The following is a 16,303-nucleotide window of genomic DNA, read 5'->3' as shown; positions in this document are numbered from 1 at the left end:
TAAAGATTTCCAATTTGTGGCTGAATCTTTCAGGGTCACTAATACTCTCTACTTTGAAAGATTACGAGTTTATGAAGGATGAAAGGTAAGGTAGGGAGAATTTAATTAATTTTGAAGTTAATGGGAGGATATCAAGAAAAACATGATCAAAATTCATTTGATGAAATGATCAAAGAATTAAGAAAATATATACCAACTATATAAGATTAAACTAGCTATTTATAGTAAATGGAGAAAACAAAAAAACATTCTCCATAAAATAAGAACCTTGACAATGGTTTCTACTCTTATTACTTTTATTTAATATAGTGCTTGAATTCGTAGCTAGAGCAATAAAGCATGAAAAAGAAAGACATTAAATGAATATATGAATTAAAACAATGGCCTCAATATGGTACATTTACCCTGAAAGTGCCATAGTGGCAGTCTTTTCTTGGTGGCAATCAAGAGATTTTTAATTGGATTTTGCAAGAAGGAAATCCTGTCTAGTAGCTGAAACCAAGACAATTATCTGAAGCTTTTAATATCCTGGGTCTTAGAGGAGAACTTACAGCCACCACTTTATTGAAATAGCATAATTACTAAAGTCATTCTAAATGTTTATGCTTCTACTTACTGGTTCTCATCACAAAGAATCTCTGCAACAGATAGAAACCATTACAGAAAATCACAACCAATCAAAAAGCAAAATATAAGTGGTTTTGGTTGCCCAGTCCCAATTGATCCATTCACAGCACAACTCCTGTACCAAAAGCACAGGGAATATTATGTGTTGTTCTTTTGATACAGCTATTACCTATAAAACACAAACACGAGACTCAGTGCCCACGTGGAATTTATTGAGAGAGGAGAAAGAAAGGGGCGTAACTTGTGGCTAACTGAAAGTAGGGGAGAGAGAGAGACGAAAGAGAAAAAGCAAGAGAGAGAAAGAGCAAGAGAAAAAGGCAAGAGAGAGGCGCACTTGGTGCATTTGACACACTTGCTTTAAAAGGGAAACGCGCATGCAATTGAGTTCCCTGGCAGCCAGGTAAAGCTTGAACAGCCAGGTGAGTCATGATGTAACAAAGACATGGCCATGAGCATCCTGCCCATCATCGGGGGCGGGGTCAGAAGACTACTGGTTCCCAACATTATGAAAGAAAGATTTTAAGAGCCAGAGGAAAACATTATTGGCTGTGAGACCACATATCCTAGAAATGCCATGGAAACAATACCTACCCATGAAGTCTCAGTAACATGGCTGCCATAACAAGACTTGAACAAGGATGACACTGACACTAACAGACACGTGAATATAGACAGGGATACATCTAATGGGACACCAAGCCTCACTAAAAAACCTACAGGAAACTAAGGAATACTGAGAATGGGAGAAAATAGCTTGCCCAGGAAATTTCCCCTCTATTCATCAGCCAATTTCAAGTATTCAGCACTTAAATAAGACATTATGAAGACTAAGCAAGGTACATTTATATAGTTATATATTTAAGTGTGTGTGTGGGGGGTGTGAAAACAAACCAGAAAAAAGAAGCCCTCTGTATATGGGAGACAGTTTTGAAGCCTGGACTAGCTGAGGATCCCCTAGCAGTATGTTCATGACAGAATTCTGGTACATGAGCTATTTTGGTGAATCCCATTCTCTATGGTAGGATGCCATGCTCATCTTTAATGCATGGGAGAAGCACCTGGCCCTGGCCCAATCTATCGTGCCAGACTCTGTTAACTGGTCATGGATAACCCTTGAGAAGGAGTGAACTGGGGGAGGGCTTGGGGAGAGGCAAAGGAGGGTGGGAGGAGGTGAGGAGGAGTAGCAGGAGGTATGGGATGAGGAACTGTGGTTGGAATGTAAAATGAAATTAATAAAGAAAAGATGCCAGAAGAAGGGAATAAAAGTTAATACAGGTCACATGGGAGCGGTTGGAGGTAGGAAATGAAAAAGGGAAAATGAAGTAATTATGTACATATGCATGACTATATATAAATAAATGACATATTTATTTTGTTTTTTTTTTTGAGGTCATAATATAAATACATCATTTCCCCCTCTGCTTTCCTCTCTCAAAATCCTCACATACATCAATTCTTGATCTCTTTCATACTCATTGACTCATTTTTATGAACTGTTTTTCTATAAGTATATGCATACATATTCATTATATGTTGATTAATGCAATTAAAATAAAAAATGTCATATAAGTCTAAATTCAACTAACTATAACGTATATTGAAGACAGGCCCTCTCCTTTGTTATTGTATTATGTCAATGACTCAGTTTCAGAACAATTTAGTTGGGAAAGAAGGAAAATTTTTGAAATTTATAGAAATGACCTCAGTTATCATTAGGCAATAACTCTAATTTTCTAGTTGATATACATTTAATGCTTTAAAAATAATAATTAAAAATGCACATTAAAAAGCAATACCTGAGTTGCATTACTTTTATTAATTATTGATTTATGTATGTTTTTTTTTTTTAGGAAATGATGGACTTCCATGTAATTTAGTAATCTGAAAATGGCTATGATATCTTATTACTTTCTAGAAATTTGTTGTTTTGGGAGACTTTCTGTAAAGATATTATTTTAAATTTCTCTTCTCAGCATCAATGACTTCTTTGTCCTCATTTCTTGAAATATCTGTGTTTTCCAATTTTTGCTACTTTTTTTGTGGTTTTGGTACTTAAGTGATTGATATGGTTAATACATTGATTTTGAATATTTAAAAGATTAAACTATGTATGCAATATATTATCTCTTCTCATTTTTAATAGAGACTTGCAGACTTTTTTTTAAACACCAAGACAATAACTTTGGTTCATTATTTATTCTCTTTCTTTTTTGTCTTCTTTTGCATTTAATTGAAAATATGTATGAATTTAGTATTATATTTCTTATGTCTTTTTAAAGGAACTATAAACTATAAAGTTTTAAAGGAACTATAAACTATAAACTATAAAGTTCCTTTAAACATTCATCACACTTTCAACCAGTAGTGCTCTCTTCAAGGAATGGCATGTACTTTTAGTAGTCTCTCCCCAATTCGTACGACATCCTTTATATTATTATTGCATTCTACTTCTCTTATTCTTATGGTAACATATACTATCTTAGTCTGAATACTTTTATTGACAAACTATGTACACATTAAATATTTTGACACAAAATGTATGCTTTACCGCTCTTCTTTTCTGGTATATTTTTCTTCAAATATACTCATTTTTTACCTCCTTTAATTTCCATATCTTGGAATATTTATGTTTAAATTCTTATATGACACAACATATCTGCTTCAAATGTTCTCGTTTCAAGTATGTTCATGTTGTCTATATTTACTGACTCTCCAGATGTTGAAGTACCAATTTCCCAGCTAAACTTACTTCTCTCGTGAAAGGAAGAGACATACTATATTTTGAGTCTTTTTTTTCATAAACACATAAATAAAATAAAATGCTTTAGAATGTTCAGATGACACTAGACTTAAAAGATCATACTTGAGCATATTATTGGATATATATTGTTAATTCATTGGCTCTTATAGCAATTGTGCAAATGACCACAGCTGCTGTAAATTATTCTGAAGAATGAATTACAGTTAAAGTAAACTTCTACACATGAAACTAAAACTGAAAACATTGCATTTAGTTTTTGTCCCAAATTTTGTCACTAAATATACATGCAGTATACCATATATACTTATATTTATAAACAGAGAAATTGACAGGAAGGTGTGTTATGATGGATAACATGTACATAATATGAACCAGGACTGTGTAATGTGAAGATACTGAATGAAAATATAAATTGACATGGTTTATATAAAATTAAAATGAAAATATTTATACAAAATATTGCCTCCCACCATAAATCTTTTCTATGAAAAATAACATAAAAGAGAAGTAGCATTTTACAATAGCATCATTGAAAAAGTCAAGGCCAGATTATTTCTTGAGACATATTACTTCACAACAAATGTTGTTTAAATAATTTAGTATTCAGTAATTTTCAAGTGTGAGAAGAGGCTCAGCACTCGCTCACGAATCTGTTTTGTTTTGATACCATACACCAAGGGATTGACTGTGGGAGGCACTAGAAGGTACAGACTTATACTTATAGCCCTTTACAGGATGAGCAGGACATTGCAGAATTTCTCTGTATATCAAAGAAGCTTTTTTTTTCTTTAATAGATGGAGAGATCCACAACTGGTACCAATGCATAGTCTAAGTGCCAGAAGTTTGCCCAACCCAAATGCAATGCAACCCTATACCTGATTTCCAGAGGATGGAAACACTCTAAGAACCATAAGAATAAAATGGATACTTCTAGATAGTGCCCCATATACATGTCAGGGATAACTTACCTATGAGCTCTCAACTATGTATTGCTTAAACAAGACCTCCTAATGATACTATCAGATGATATTCCCTTATAATGAGGGAAATTCCAGGAAGTCATCTACTCATTTATGAGCTGTTGTGCATAATCACTCATCCTGATTAAATATACATTTGTAGGACTGTCTGCCTTCAGTTTGAGAATATTTGCTTTATATTTTTTGTCTTGAGACTTGCAAATATAATTTTATAGCAATAGGCTACAGTAGGTAACATAGTGAATAAAAGCTTGCATTTTGTATGTGTATGTGCACATTTGAGTGTGTGGACTGTAGTTAAAATAGTTTCTCTCACACAAGTATTTTAAAGGGATGTTATAAAAAGAAATTGTATAAAAATTTTAATAAAAGAATAAAGATACCAATGTTGAATTGCTCAAGTGCATAGTTTTTAACTACAAAGTTAATAAAGATGTTTCTGAATCAGTCATAAACAGTATGTTCACCATTTCTATGTTTATAATATTGTTCATATTCATGAATGCTAAGAAAAAAACAATTATTACCTAGAAGATCTGAACAATAGCAAGACAGTAAAAATCACAGCATTAATAGGGAAGATAATGTCTACGGCCCACCTTTTATTGAGTTGCTGTCAATTGGCACATGCTAGGAAGATTAGAAAAATTCCCTTGATGGTATGGCTGCTGGTAGTTTTCCCACGCTAGAGTGGGTAGTCCCATGGCTACGGGCACATTGGACTACTGAGTTATTAGAAGAATATTTGGGATTATGTGTTTAGGAGAATATTGGAGGAGTTAGAAGGGGAAATGGGACAGATATTTCATCATGTACATGGATAAAGTTATCAAAAATAAAGAAATTGCTTTCATGAAATAAAATACAGTCTGTATTTGAAAATGTGAATTTAAAGTGTTCAAATTTAATGTAATTCAACTTATGCAATGCCCCATTGTTAGTAATGTTATTTATTTCAAAATAGTGTTTTAAAGCAACTTATATCGTAATTATTTAAAAATCAAATATTCTCCTTTTGAAGTTAACAGTTCTTGGCTTGTTTTTAATTAATGCTTCTTTGGTCAAAATGAATGTGCTAAAATAGAAGAGGAACAAGAAGTACTCTCCAGGAAACTGGGGGAAAGAGACTTAGATAAATTAAAAACAAAAACAATAATAATTAAAAAAAAAACTATTAAGGACCAAAGAGGAAATCATGGGTTTTTCAAATGTGGAAGAACTGCCTGGAATCTTAAATCCTAATTTCAAATTCTAGGATCCATTCTATTGTATTAAGTGTTACCTCATTACAGCACTTCTATTAAAAAGAAAACACCAAAATGACTCATTCTTTTGCTCAATGACTTGTTTATTTCTTTGGGTTTATACATTCAGTAATTGTTTATGGCTGCTCTTACACCTAGAGAAGTCAAATTCTGGGACAGCAGCTAGAATAAAATACATGAAAAGCGCATTGTTAGCAAGGCAGATAAGATCAGAAAATACAAAGCACTTTATACCTCTTTCTGCTTCTTTTAATTCAGATTGAACTAAATTTCTAATATTATTCCACACTTTATGAGTACTTATGAACTGGATTAGTGCAAAATAGATGATTTAATTTTAATCAGTGATCAGGCTCATGAGAGAATCTGGGAGGAATTGGGGATAGGAACACATGATCAAACTATGTTGTCTGAACAAAATAAATCCACTAACAATATTACCTACAGATGTTATTTGTAGTTCATTTGTTTTTTCTTCCAAAAATTCTGAATAGTTATACCATATTCATCTGAACTTGAAAATATTTAAATGTTTTCACCCACACAAGAAAGAACAGGTATTTTTTTTTTTTAAAGAAGGTGCTTTCTAGGCAATATGCCAGCTGGCAATTTCTGCTTTGACCTACAGTATAAATTTAGTATCAAGTAAAGTTATTACCATTTATAAACATGATCAAAAAAGCAGATTTCAAGAACCATATTAATGAATTTTAAAAGGTCATTTAAGGTTGTGTGCCAAACATTATCAAATGTCAAAAAGCAAAAAGAAACTTGGTTTTACCAATTCAAGGGAAAATTTGAAGGTAAGTTCCTTATATGAAGTTTAAGGTTAGTAACAGGCAAGGGCAGAAGACAGTGATTTGCATCATCATCTCTCTAATACATTAGTAACTGAAGATAATTTTAAAAGTATGTGTAAGCAAAGGACTGTTAAGTTCTTTGAGCAACTGTGAGCAGTTTCAGAACCTCTAATTGTGCTTTGCATATTTTTGTCACCTCTGAGTACAACATACTTAGAATAGATAATTCATGGTGACATCACATCATTAGTCTAACACCTTGTTGTCTTAATGACATGATTACATTGTAGAATTAATTTTGTGGGGACAGATCAAATGGATGATTCCTTGTCGGATCTGCTTAGTCTTCACACTATAGATGATTGGATTGAGTACTGGTGGCACCATTAAGTAAATATGAGCCATGAAGATGTGGACAAAGGGAGAGGAATGTTTGGCAAAACGATGGACAATAGACACCCCTATCATAGGCACATATAGAATGAGCACAGCACAGATGTGGGATGCACATGTATTGAGTGCCTTAAGCCTACCGTCACGGGATGCAATTCTTAACACTGAGTGAAGGATAAAAACATAAGTTATTAAAATACCCAAAGAATCCATGCCCCACAGCATGGTAATCACAACCATTCCATATATAACATTAAACCTGACATCAGCACAGGCAAGGCGGATTATGTCCTGGTGCAGACAATAAGAATGAGAAAGGACATGGGAGTGACAGAAGGGAAAGTATGCTAGACGAACCAGGAGAGGAATGAGTGGAATAGAACTCCTAAGCAGGGCTGCAATTCCAATCTTGGTAATAAGTTTTGGGGTGAGAATAGTAGCATATCTCAGGGGGTGGCAGATGGCCACATACCGGTCAATGGCCATGGCCAGGAGCACAGATGATTCAGTGAATGAAAAGGTATGAATCAGAAACATTTGGACCACACAAATATTGAACTGAATTTCACGGGAAATGGACCACAACACCCTGAAAAGTGATACCATGGCAGGTAGGGACATGGCCATGTCAGTAAGAGAAAGCATGGCCAGGAAGTAATACATAGGCTCATGGAGCCTTGGATCTGTCCTCACAATGTGCAAGATGGAACAGTTGCCTGTTATTCCAACAATGTAGAGGAGGCAGAAAGGAATGGAAATCCAGTGGTGAAATTCCTCATAACCAGGGATGCCTGTGAGGTAGAATGTGGAGGATACAATGCTGCTGGAGTTTAAGATTGCCATTGGGCTGACTGTTAGAGCACAATCAAATTCTACAGCTACTCTCTAATTGTGAAAGCATCGACAAAGCCAGGATCTGTATTTTTAGAAGAAAAGGGAAAAAGACAAAGTAAATAAGTCTTCAGTATTTACTTCTAATAACTCCTAAAACATCCCAATCCTATTTCCCTTTACTCAAAGTCACCGATGATCATGGTCAGTTAATTAAAAATAATCTATTCTCTATCAATCAAGTCCTTTATTTCTCCAGAATCATTCAACATCCCTTTAGTCATGAATGAGTTTCCAATGACATCAGACTGATGTATTTGCACATACACACAAATGAAAGACCACAGTTTTAACTTAATAATTTCCAAAGACACGTTATCAATGGGTAGAGGTCTTATACTATCATTTCATTAAGTGACACTGGCAGAAATTTACATTTATTTGCTAGCCAGTTGAATTTCATGTTTTCATTCACAGTGTTAGAGTACCATGTAAGGTCTCTTTACAGAAATCTATCAAGTTCAGACCAACACAGATATCACTCTTCGGTAACTATTCTAATTGTGTAATTGATGTCATGATCTCGCTCTCTTCAGACAGTAGACTCCAAAGATGACTTGATTTTGAACTGTAACTCTTTGTTTTTTTATTTAAAAAATTCATACAGTCTAATTTGCTTATTCTTTTTCTCCTCCCACTCTACCATGAACCTCCCCACTTCCCTTTCTTTTTCTTTAAAAAAATAAATCAAATAAGAAACAAGACAAACAAAACAAAATACACAAAAAAACTAAAATAAAATAAATAAACATTGAGTCTAGTTTTGTTTTGTTTTGTTTTGTTTGTGGTTTTGTCATCAACAACTTGGCATGGAGTCTGCCTTAGAGTATAGGTGATATAACCAATGACAACACAATGGTTTTCCCTTTCCAGCAGTTAACAGTTGCAAATAGCTTTTGTGTTAGGGATGACACTTTGTGTACATTCCCCTTTTTCTCTGTTGCTACTTTATCTGATGTGAACCTATGCAAGTCTTGTAAGAGTGTCACAATCTCTATGATTCAGATAATTACATAGTAAAATGTACTTAATTGAAATGGTGTATAATTTTCAAAGAAAACTTTACAATAAACAGAAAAACAAAAAAGTTAAAGAAAACAGAATTGACTGTTTTCTTCATTGGAATTCCTCTTCTTGGTTAACAATGTTTCTGTGGTTCTACACCACATCAGCTTAAATTATATTGTAGTTGAAATTTTTATTGTAGATTCCATTTTTAATTATGCATAGGGATTACTTTTCTGAATATACCAAAATTGCATTCATTAGCTGAAGCTTCAGTAGTATTGTGCTGGAAACCAAGGAGAAACTATGCAAATCAGTCGAATTAGTTTAGTATCAGACCACACAGTTGTTTCTCATTGAAGAAACATTTACCGCTGTAACTAAAAGTAAATAAAACAGGAAACATTGTAAGTTAAATGTTTTAATTAAATGCTATAGATAGTAATCACAAAATGATGCTTCTGCTGCAGCTGAGGACAACAGAGACAGTTACAAAAATCTGTGGTTTCTCATTACTGTAGAAATTAAAACTAGAGAAGACATACAGCATCGTAATGTAAAATACTCATGAATGGGCATTTCTCAAAGTAATATGGGCAGTTGTATTGTGAGAATTATCAATTCCATGTCAACAATATTCAGTGTCTGGCAAACATTGATATTTTAATCACATCTTAAATTGTAAGAGCTGAATCTTGCTTCAGTCCCTACCCAGGATTTCAAAGGTGAAAAACTTCTCAGGAGTGAAAGAGTGGGTAAAAAATTTCTATAGTAACTTCACACACAATTGGAGGGTCATGCTCTTTATTTCATGCATTCTTTATTGTTCTGTTTCTACTCCAATAATCCTATCTTACTTATAATTTTTCTATGCTTCTTCATCTTCTAGCTTCTTTTCTATTTTAAAAACTCTTCTCCTTAAGGGGCCTTGAAATGATAATGAAATTTCTCTTATTGGTCAAAAGCACATTTCTAGGGGAAGTGATAAGGAGCTGAGAGCTGAGAGCAACAGGAGTATTCAAAGCCATAGGAGCAAAACCATGACCAGGCAGGGGAGGGCCCAGTGCCCAGTGACAACTTTAAGACACAGATCTATTGTTAATAGACTGACACGTGAAGAATAGAAATGCTTTAAGGTTAGTGTGAGGTTAGCTTGGGACACTTTCCTATCTGCTGACAGAGAGAATCTGGGACACTCTTGTTCTTTACTTTCTGAGAGTTTGGCTCAACAACTTTACATATGCTGTAATTCTTGTCCTTGATCATCTGTGCATGTCTCAATTGAAGTCTCTTTGCCTGTACATTAGCACTGACCAACTGTCTGCCAAGGAAGATAAATACAGAGGGACAGACTTCTTAGTTTATACAAAGACTTGATTGAGAGAGTAAGTACATTGACTGATTACTTCCTTGCCAAAATCACACATAGCTGGGGGGTGGGGGGTTCATCTAATGCACCAGTGCATAGAAGAAAATGTGCCTAGTAAATGATTAATACACTGCAGTGCTGTGAGAAGAATTTCTAAGCTGTAATGTGAGGGAAAGAGCTCTTCATGCAAGAATCTGCAATGGGGGCAGCTGACACCTTCAGAAGATAAGGTTGAGATAAGGTTGAGATATGCATGTCTGGTGATAATATCCCTCATTTCCTTGCTAAATGAGGTATGCCTTTCATAGATAAGCAATCTCTGATGGGTTAACCTCTGAAGTAAATGCTGAACTCACTACACAATTCTGTGGTCCATAGCATTAAATGTGTGTACTTTTGTCATTTTTCACTGATAATTTTGACACCTTTTATTATACCCAGTACACATAGAAAACAGTGCCCACAGGGGAATACAAAGTTTCATCCAGGCAAAGATGAAAATCCTTGAGACTTACTAAGCTAGGAATCTGAAAATCCATGTTAAGAGTCTGTGGTTATCCAAATATATACATATGCAATGTAGCTTGTCCACCCTCTAGCAGCTAGTCGTCCTGTCAGGCTGTAGCAAACTGCTTTTGACTGTCCACTTAGAACTGCTTATAATTTATGATTTCAAAATCAGTCCTCTAAGACTTTCTATCTGTCACTATGATTACTTTATAAACTGAAATTCTTTATCTGTTAAGTTTGAAAGCATCTCTTTGCCTCCTGTAAACAGAAAATCCATCAACAAAACCATGAGCCATATTAGTCTTGGGCATCTTATATAAGCCTTGTCTTATAAAAGCCTGTTTGAAAAGCTTAGGCTTATCAGAGGCTTTTAGCATGAGCATAGATATCTAAGGTATTTTGTTCATAATATGTCCTTAATGAATAATAATAATAATAATAATAATAATAGTAATAATAGTAATAGTAATAATAAACTTACCCTAAAACAGCTTCTTAGACTTTCACCTTCCACTTTGTTTCTCATGTTCTCAATTGTGTATATCCATTTTCACTCATCTAAATATTTCCCTGATCTCTCACACTGGGTAGAATAATTCCCCTTATTGTGAGTAGCCATTCAACTAAACAAACAGGTGGGATTAATTTATAACTCTTCCTACAGTCCTAAGAGACTTGAGGACCCAAGATAATGCAAGGGAGTAGCTGCAGATACCTCAATGATAAAGTTTCATTTTGTGCCACTTCCCAACGGCCTTTGTCCATTACTTCCAGACGGAAGCACTGTGCTGTTTCTTAGAATTGAGCTTTGGAATTTCTCAAGTATTGGGTGCCTCAGTATCTGAAAGATATTATATAATACTACATGAAATAAAATATTGGCTTGCATCCAGAATATGTAAAAATTCTAAAAGATTTTTAGTATAGAGTATCTTAGAGTAACTATTGCTCTAGTAAAACAGCATGACCAAAGTAACTTGAGGAGGAAAAGTTTTTTTTTTTTTTTTTTTTTTTTTTTTTAATGTTTCCTCATCTCTGTTCATCACTGAATGAAATTTGAACAGGAACTCAAACAGGGCAGGATCCTGGAGACAGGAATTAATGCAGAGGCTATGGAGGGGTGCTGCTTACTGGCTTTCCCTTCCTAGCTTGCTCAGTCTGCTTTCTTATAGAACCCAGAACCCCAGCCTTGGAATGGCACAAACCCCAAAAGTCTCAGCTCTCCCATGTCAATCACTAATTTTAAAGATGCCCTATAGGCTTGCCTTCAGCCAGATCTTTTAGAGGCATTTTTTAAAATTGTGGTTCCATCCTCTCAGATGACTTTAGCTTGTGCCAAATTGACACAAAAGTAGACAGTATTTAGAGCAAGTTCCATGTATACTGTCAGTGATATAGATTTCTTAATGCCTGCTGGCTGATATGCACCAGTCTTGACAGGTCAGCCTTGATGTGTACACTACTGATTGACAATCTTGACAGGTACACTACTAACTGGCAAAAACTCTCATCAGATTTGGTGTTCTCTTTCCTTCTTTCCCCCAACTTCTCTTCTTTTACAGAAAATAGCTTTTTTCCTTACTCCATATACCTGATTACAGATTCTCCTCCTCTACTCTTTCAGTTCCTGTCCACATCATCTCCCATCTGAATCCATCATAATTCTGTCTCTCATTAGAAAATAAGCAGGCTTCTAAAGGATAAAACAATATAGTAATGTAAAACAAAAACATCAGAGTTTGACAAGACAAGCATAAGGAAAAGAGCTCAAGAGAAGGCACAAGAAACAGAGGCATTCATGTGACTGACCATTACAGTGATCATTACATGTGACCACAATAGTGGTGGCTACCACTAAGCAACACAATGGACATTACAACTGACCACCACAGTGACCATAAGGGCTGACCATCATGACGAGCACAACAATTATTCCAGTTATTTATCACAGCTTGACACTACCACACTTGACCTAAATTCAGAAAACATGTTTATTATAATTTCAGCTTTTGCAGTTCTGCTTTTCACTATAAGAATATTTTGGCTGTCCTAGAAAGCCAGAAACAATCTGAACCTGGGTTTGAAATATTACTCTATAATCAGCTTTGATCCAACTTTTGACATATTATGCATATTTTGCTACAAATTTGGGGGGGGCAGGGTTCCTACTGTACTTTGATTAAATTTAGGGCTTTTTAAATGGGTAAGATGATCATAAATGATATGGATTGTTCTTCAAATTCTGTGTCATTATTTTCTCTTTTCTTACTGTGTCCTTCTCTTTCTCAATAGTTAATAAGGATTTCCCTAAAGGTACTGTTCATTTAATTTGGAATCATATTCCCTATAATAGTCTGTCTCAGTGTGTTAACAGCTAATTCAGCATACATTAAATTCTAAACTGAAACATTTTCTCATCTCAGGAGTTTTCCTGGTCATCTTTCTGTATCTGGTCCTAAAACATGTCAGTTTCTAGCACATCAAGTGTTGTTTTTACTTCAGGTGTAAGATGCTATATTAGAATCATCCTCTGAATGACTGTGTGAGAATATTCAGTGAAAAGCAGAAGAGAGAAGATAAGAAGATCATGTGATAGCAAAACTGAAAGGCTTGGTGAAAACAGAAAAGTTATGGAGAGTAAAGTAAGAAATACCTCCCAGACCCTGCTTGGTGGTAGGGAAGCATGAGAGAATTAAAATTTTTATCTGAGAGTGGTCAGGCTGCTTAACAACAATAGATAGTTCTACAGTGTCTAAAATCTATTGTGTGTGGTGATCATAATGGATGAGGCAAGATTAAACTTCAAAACATCTAGCTTTCATAGTGGAGGAGGCTGCTAATAAGGCAGCTAGAAGACAAGGTCATAAATGGTTTTATCTTGCTGTGGAACTTACACTACAGTAACTATAGTAATCCAATTTTGTGGGCCTTCAATCAGATCCAGCCAACTTTCCTGGTTCATACTTGATTGGGTGGAAGAGGGGGTATGGATTGAGAAATGGCTTGGAAAGATACTAAGGAAAAGACAGAGACACAGAGGGCAATCCAGTGAATACTGAATGCCCCAAGTTTATTCTTCTATATTCATATATAACTCAACCAAAAGGGGGAAAATGACAATAGACTTCTTTATCCTGATACAAGGAAGAAACAGACTTTCATCCTTAATTCTCCATACATTTAGTAACCAAACCTTAGGCTAAAGCTCTCATTATCTGACCTTGAGGGTTAAGAGCAACCACACCTCAGACCAAGTCTCTTCTTATTTAGATAAGACATCCTTTTCTAAGACCAGACATCTTATAGTAGTCATGCCTTAGAACTTTAGATCTTATGACTTTAACATTGGAAATCTAAACAGAGTTTTGAAATCTCTGACTTTAAGCCAAGATAAAACAAAGCCATTTTTGTGGAACCCACACAAGTAAGAACCTGTCAGACAACGTATACCCCCTGGTACAACAATACCGTGACTATTCTGAGTGTGGGAGAGAGTCTTACAGGTCCCAATATCTAGACAAAGAACTAAAAGCTGAAAGAGGGGGAATTGGTCTCTTTTCCTTTAGTACTATTATAGGTAGTTGCATTAGATCATTTCATGCACAAATATAATTAACCTTGAAAATACTGTTTCCATGCCCCAGCCAGCAAAGTCAATCAATGGGGACCCTGAGGGAGGGAGTGAGAATTAAGAAACAAAAGACACGAGAGATGGAGACAATGAATATAATGACAGGGTTTAAGTAGTGGAGAAATGGGGGAATGGGCCAAAGGGAGGATGTGAGGGAGGCAGAATGTCCTTCTAAGCAGAATGCAGGTGTCCTGCTGTAAGATAACTTGCTATATGAAAAGACTATAGCTGGGACTCTTTAAGGGGCAGGCTGCATCATGTTTAACAAGAGAACAGTCCTAGGAGAGTGGAAAATTACCAGTATGCTAGTATCTAAGAGAATAGTAGGAAGGATGGCTATTAAGATGCTAACTTTGCTCTGGGGTTCCTCACAGGTCCCCCTTTTAAATATAGTATACAAAAGGTCATGAGGTAGGATATCCTTGAAGGGACTGTGCATGTCTTAAGTCATAGGAATTCTTGGATCATGAGTGTGGCATAGCCTTACTTGTCATTGGAGATGTTATCTTGTGATGATCATTCCTGTCTTAGGGGGCTATTGGGTAGGACACTCTCAGTCCTTCCTCACCAAAGAGAGGATGAGTCTGATGAATTTATCAATACACAGGTTTAGCTATGTATTGGCTAGAATTCATCATAGCTGTCTCCCATATCAGCCATATCAAGGTTATGATAATGCACCTGTATGGGTTGAATTTTTATAGCATCAATTTGATTTTTAATGAAGGCCATCAATTTGTTAAACATAAAGGTACTAATGATAAAAGAATTAGTAAGCCAAGAAGGGGGCCTAGCAGGGGAAGGAGGTAAGGCAGGAGTTCATTCCAGACACTCTGCAATGCTTCTTGAGCTCTTCTTGATGTTTTTTGATTCTGTCTTGAACTATTATGGATTTGTTAGCATAAAAGCAGTATTTTTTCCTGTAAAGTTAAACAAATGCCTCCCCTGTCGGCAGTGAGTAAGTCTAGCCCTCTTCTATTTTGTAGGACCATTTCTGCTAGAGAGTCAACTTGGTCTTGAAGGTCCTGGACTGACATGTAGATGGTCTGTACATCATTAGCAAGCTGTTGAGGCAACTTGGAGTATGATTTTATTGATATTACCATGTCTATGGAACCAGTGGCTAGAGCTCCTGAAATACCAAGTCTAACCAATATTGGAATGAATTGGACTGCTCTCTTGTGCCTTGGAGTGAAATAGTCTATGCTGGGTATTGGGATGGGCTCATCCACGGGTATTATTTCTATATCTGGAAGGAGGCAGGCAGCAAGGAATAAGCCAAGCCATTGCCGCAAACTAGGACTTGTGCAGACCCAGCACATAGAGCTGTGGACACATTAATCACTGAAAAACAAGAGGTAAAGGAGGCTTGTCCTGCATCCACACCAAAACTGTCATTCTTAAAATGTTTGTAAAAGAATTTTACAATTATTAAATCCTGTGGGCTGAACCTTAAAAGGAACACTAAGTGTGTAGTTTCCTTCAGCATGTGATCATAATTAGGCAAAAAAGAATCACTGAGCACAGGGACTGCTAGCGGCCAGGAGGTTCCCAAGTTCAAACATAGCCAGCAGTCTTTTGCTAGGCTGAGGTTGGTAATGTTTAAAGCATAATGGGTAGCAGACAGTATCTGAGATTTGGGAGTTGATGTCTACACCTCAGGTTTGGGAAGTAATAATGGATGATAATCTATATGAGGAATCAGAGAATCAATCATGGTTTTGGTTTTTTTCTTGGATTATGGCCCACCATCAGAAACATGAATGGGGACTATCTTATTTCAGAATGCTGGCTTTACAGGTAGAGCAAAGCATGAAACCTGGGCATATTTGCTGGAGCTGAGAACCTGAGGAATAGTTCCCCAGTCTCTTCAAAAAGACCCTTCATAGATTGAAAAAGGGATTGCCATAAAGTTGGGACGATTATTATGAATGTACTTTTGGAAGGTGCTGCAACACCTGGCATTCATTTGATCCACAAAGTTGTACTCTTTGGACAAGGGCCTGGTTGTCCATTAATGGTGGGAATGGGCTTAGGTTTGTTAACACATATCCAGGCTTAAGTGACTCC

General features: G+C 35.7%; 1 protein-coding gene across 1 annotated transcript; it reads right to left on the bottom strand.

Moving 5' to 3' along the window:
• Positions 1-6,713: 6,713 nt before the first annotated feature.
• LOC127228023 (olfactory receptor 51G2) lies at positions 6,714-7,670 on the bottom strand. The gene has a single exon (XM_051192461.1). The coding sequence runs from the start codon at positions 7,668-7,670 to the stop codon at positions 6,714-6,716; it is 957 nt and encodes a 318-aa protein (XP_051048418.1).
• Positions 7,671-16,303: the final 8,633 nt, after the last annotated feature.

The sequence above is a fragment of the Phodopus roborovskii genome, unplaced genomic scaffold (genome assembly GCF_943737965.1).
Source record: "Phodopus roborovskii unplaced genomic scaffold, PHOROB, whole genome shotgun sequence".
Lineage (NCBI taxonomy): Eukaryota > Metazoa > Chordata > Mammalia > Rodentia > Cricetidae > Phodopus > Phodopus roborovskii.
Note: the sequence above shows the minus strand (reverse complement) of the source record. Positions and strands in the feature narration are given on the sequence as shown.

What these genes read in the sequence shown, in the direction of transcription:
- LOC127228023 (XM_051192461.1), bottom strand. Translation starts at nt 7,670, where the DNA reads ATGGCAATCTTAAACTCCAGCAGCATTGTATCCTCCACATTCTACCTC.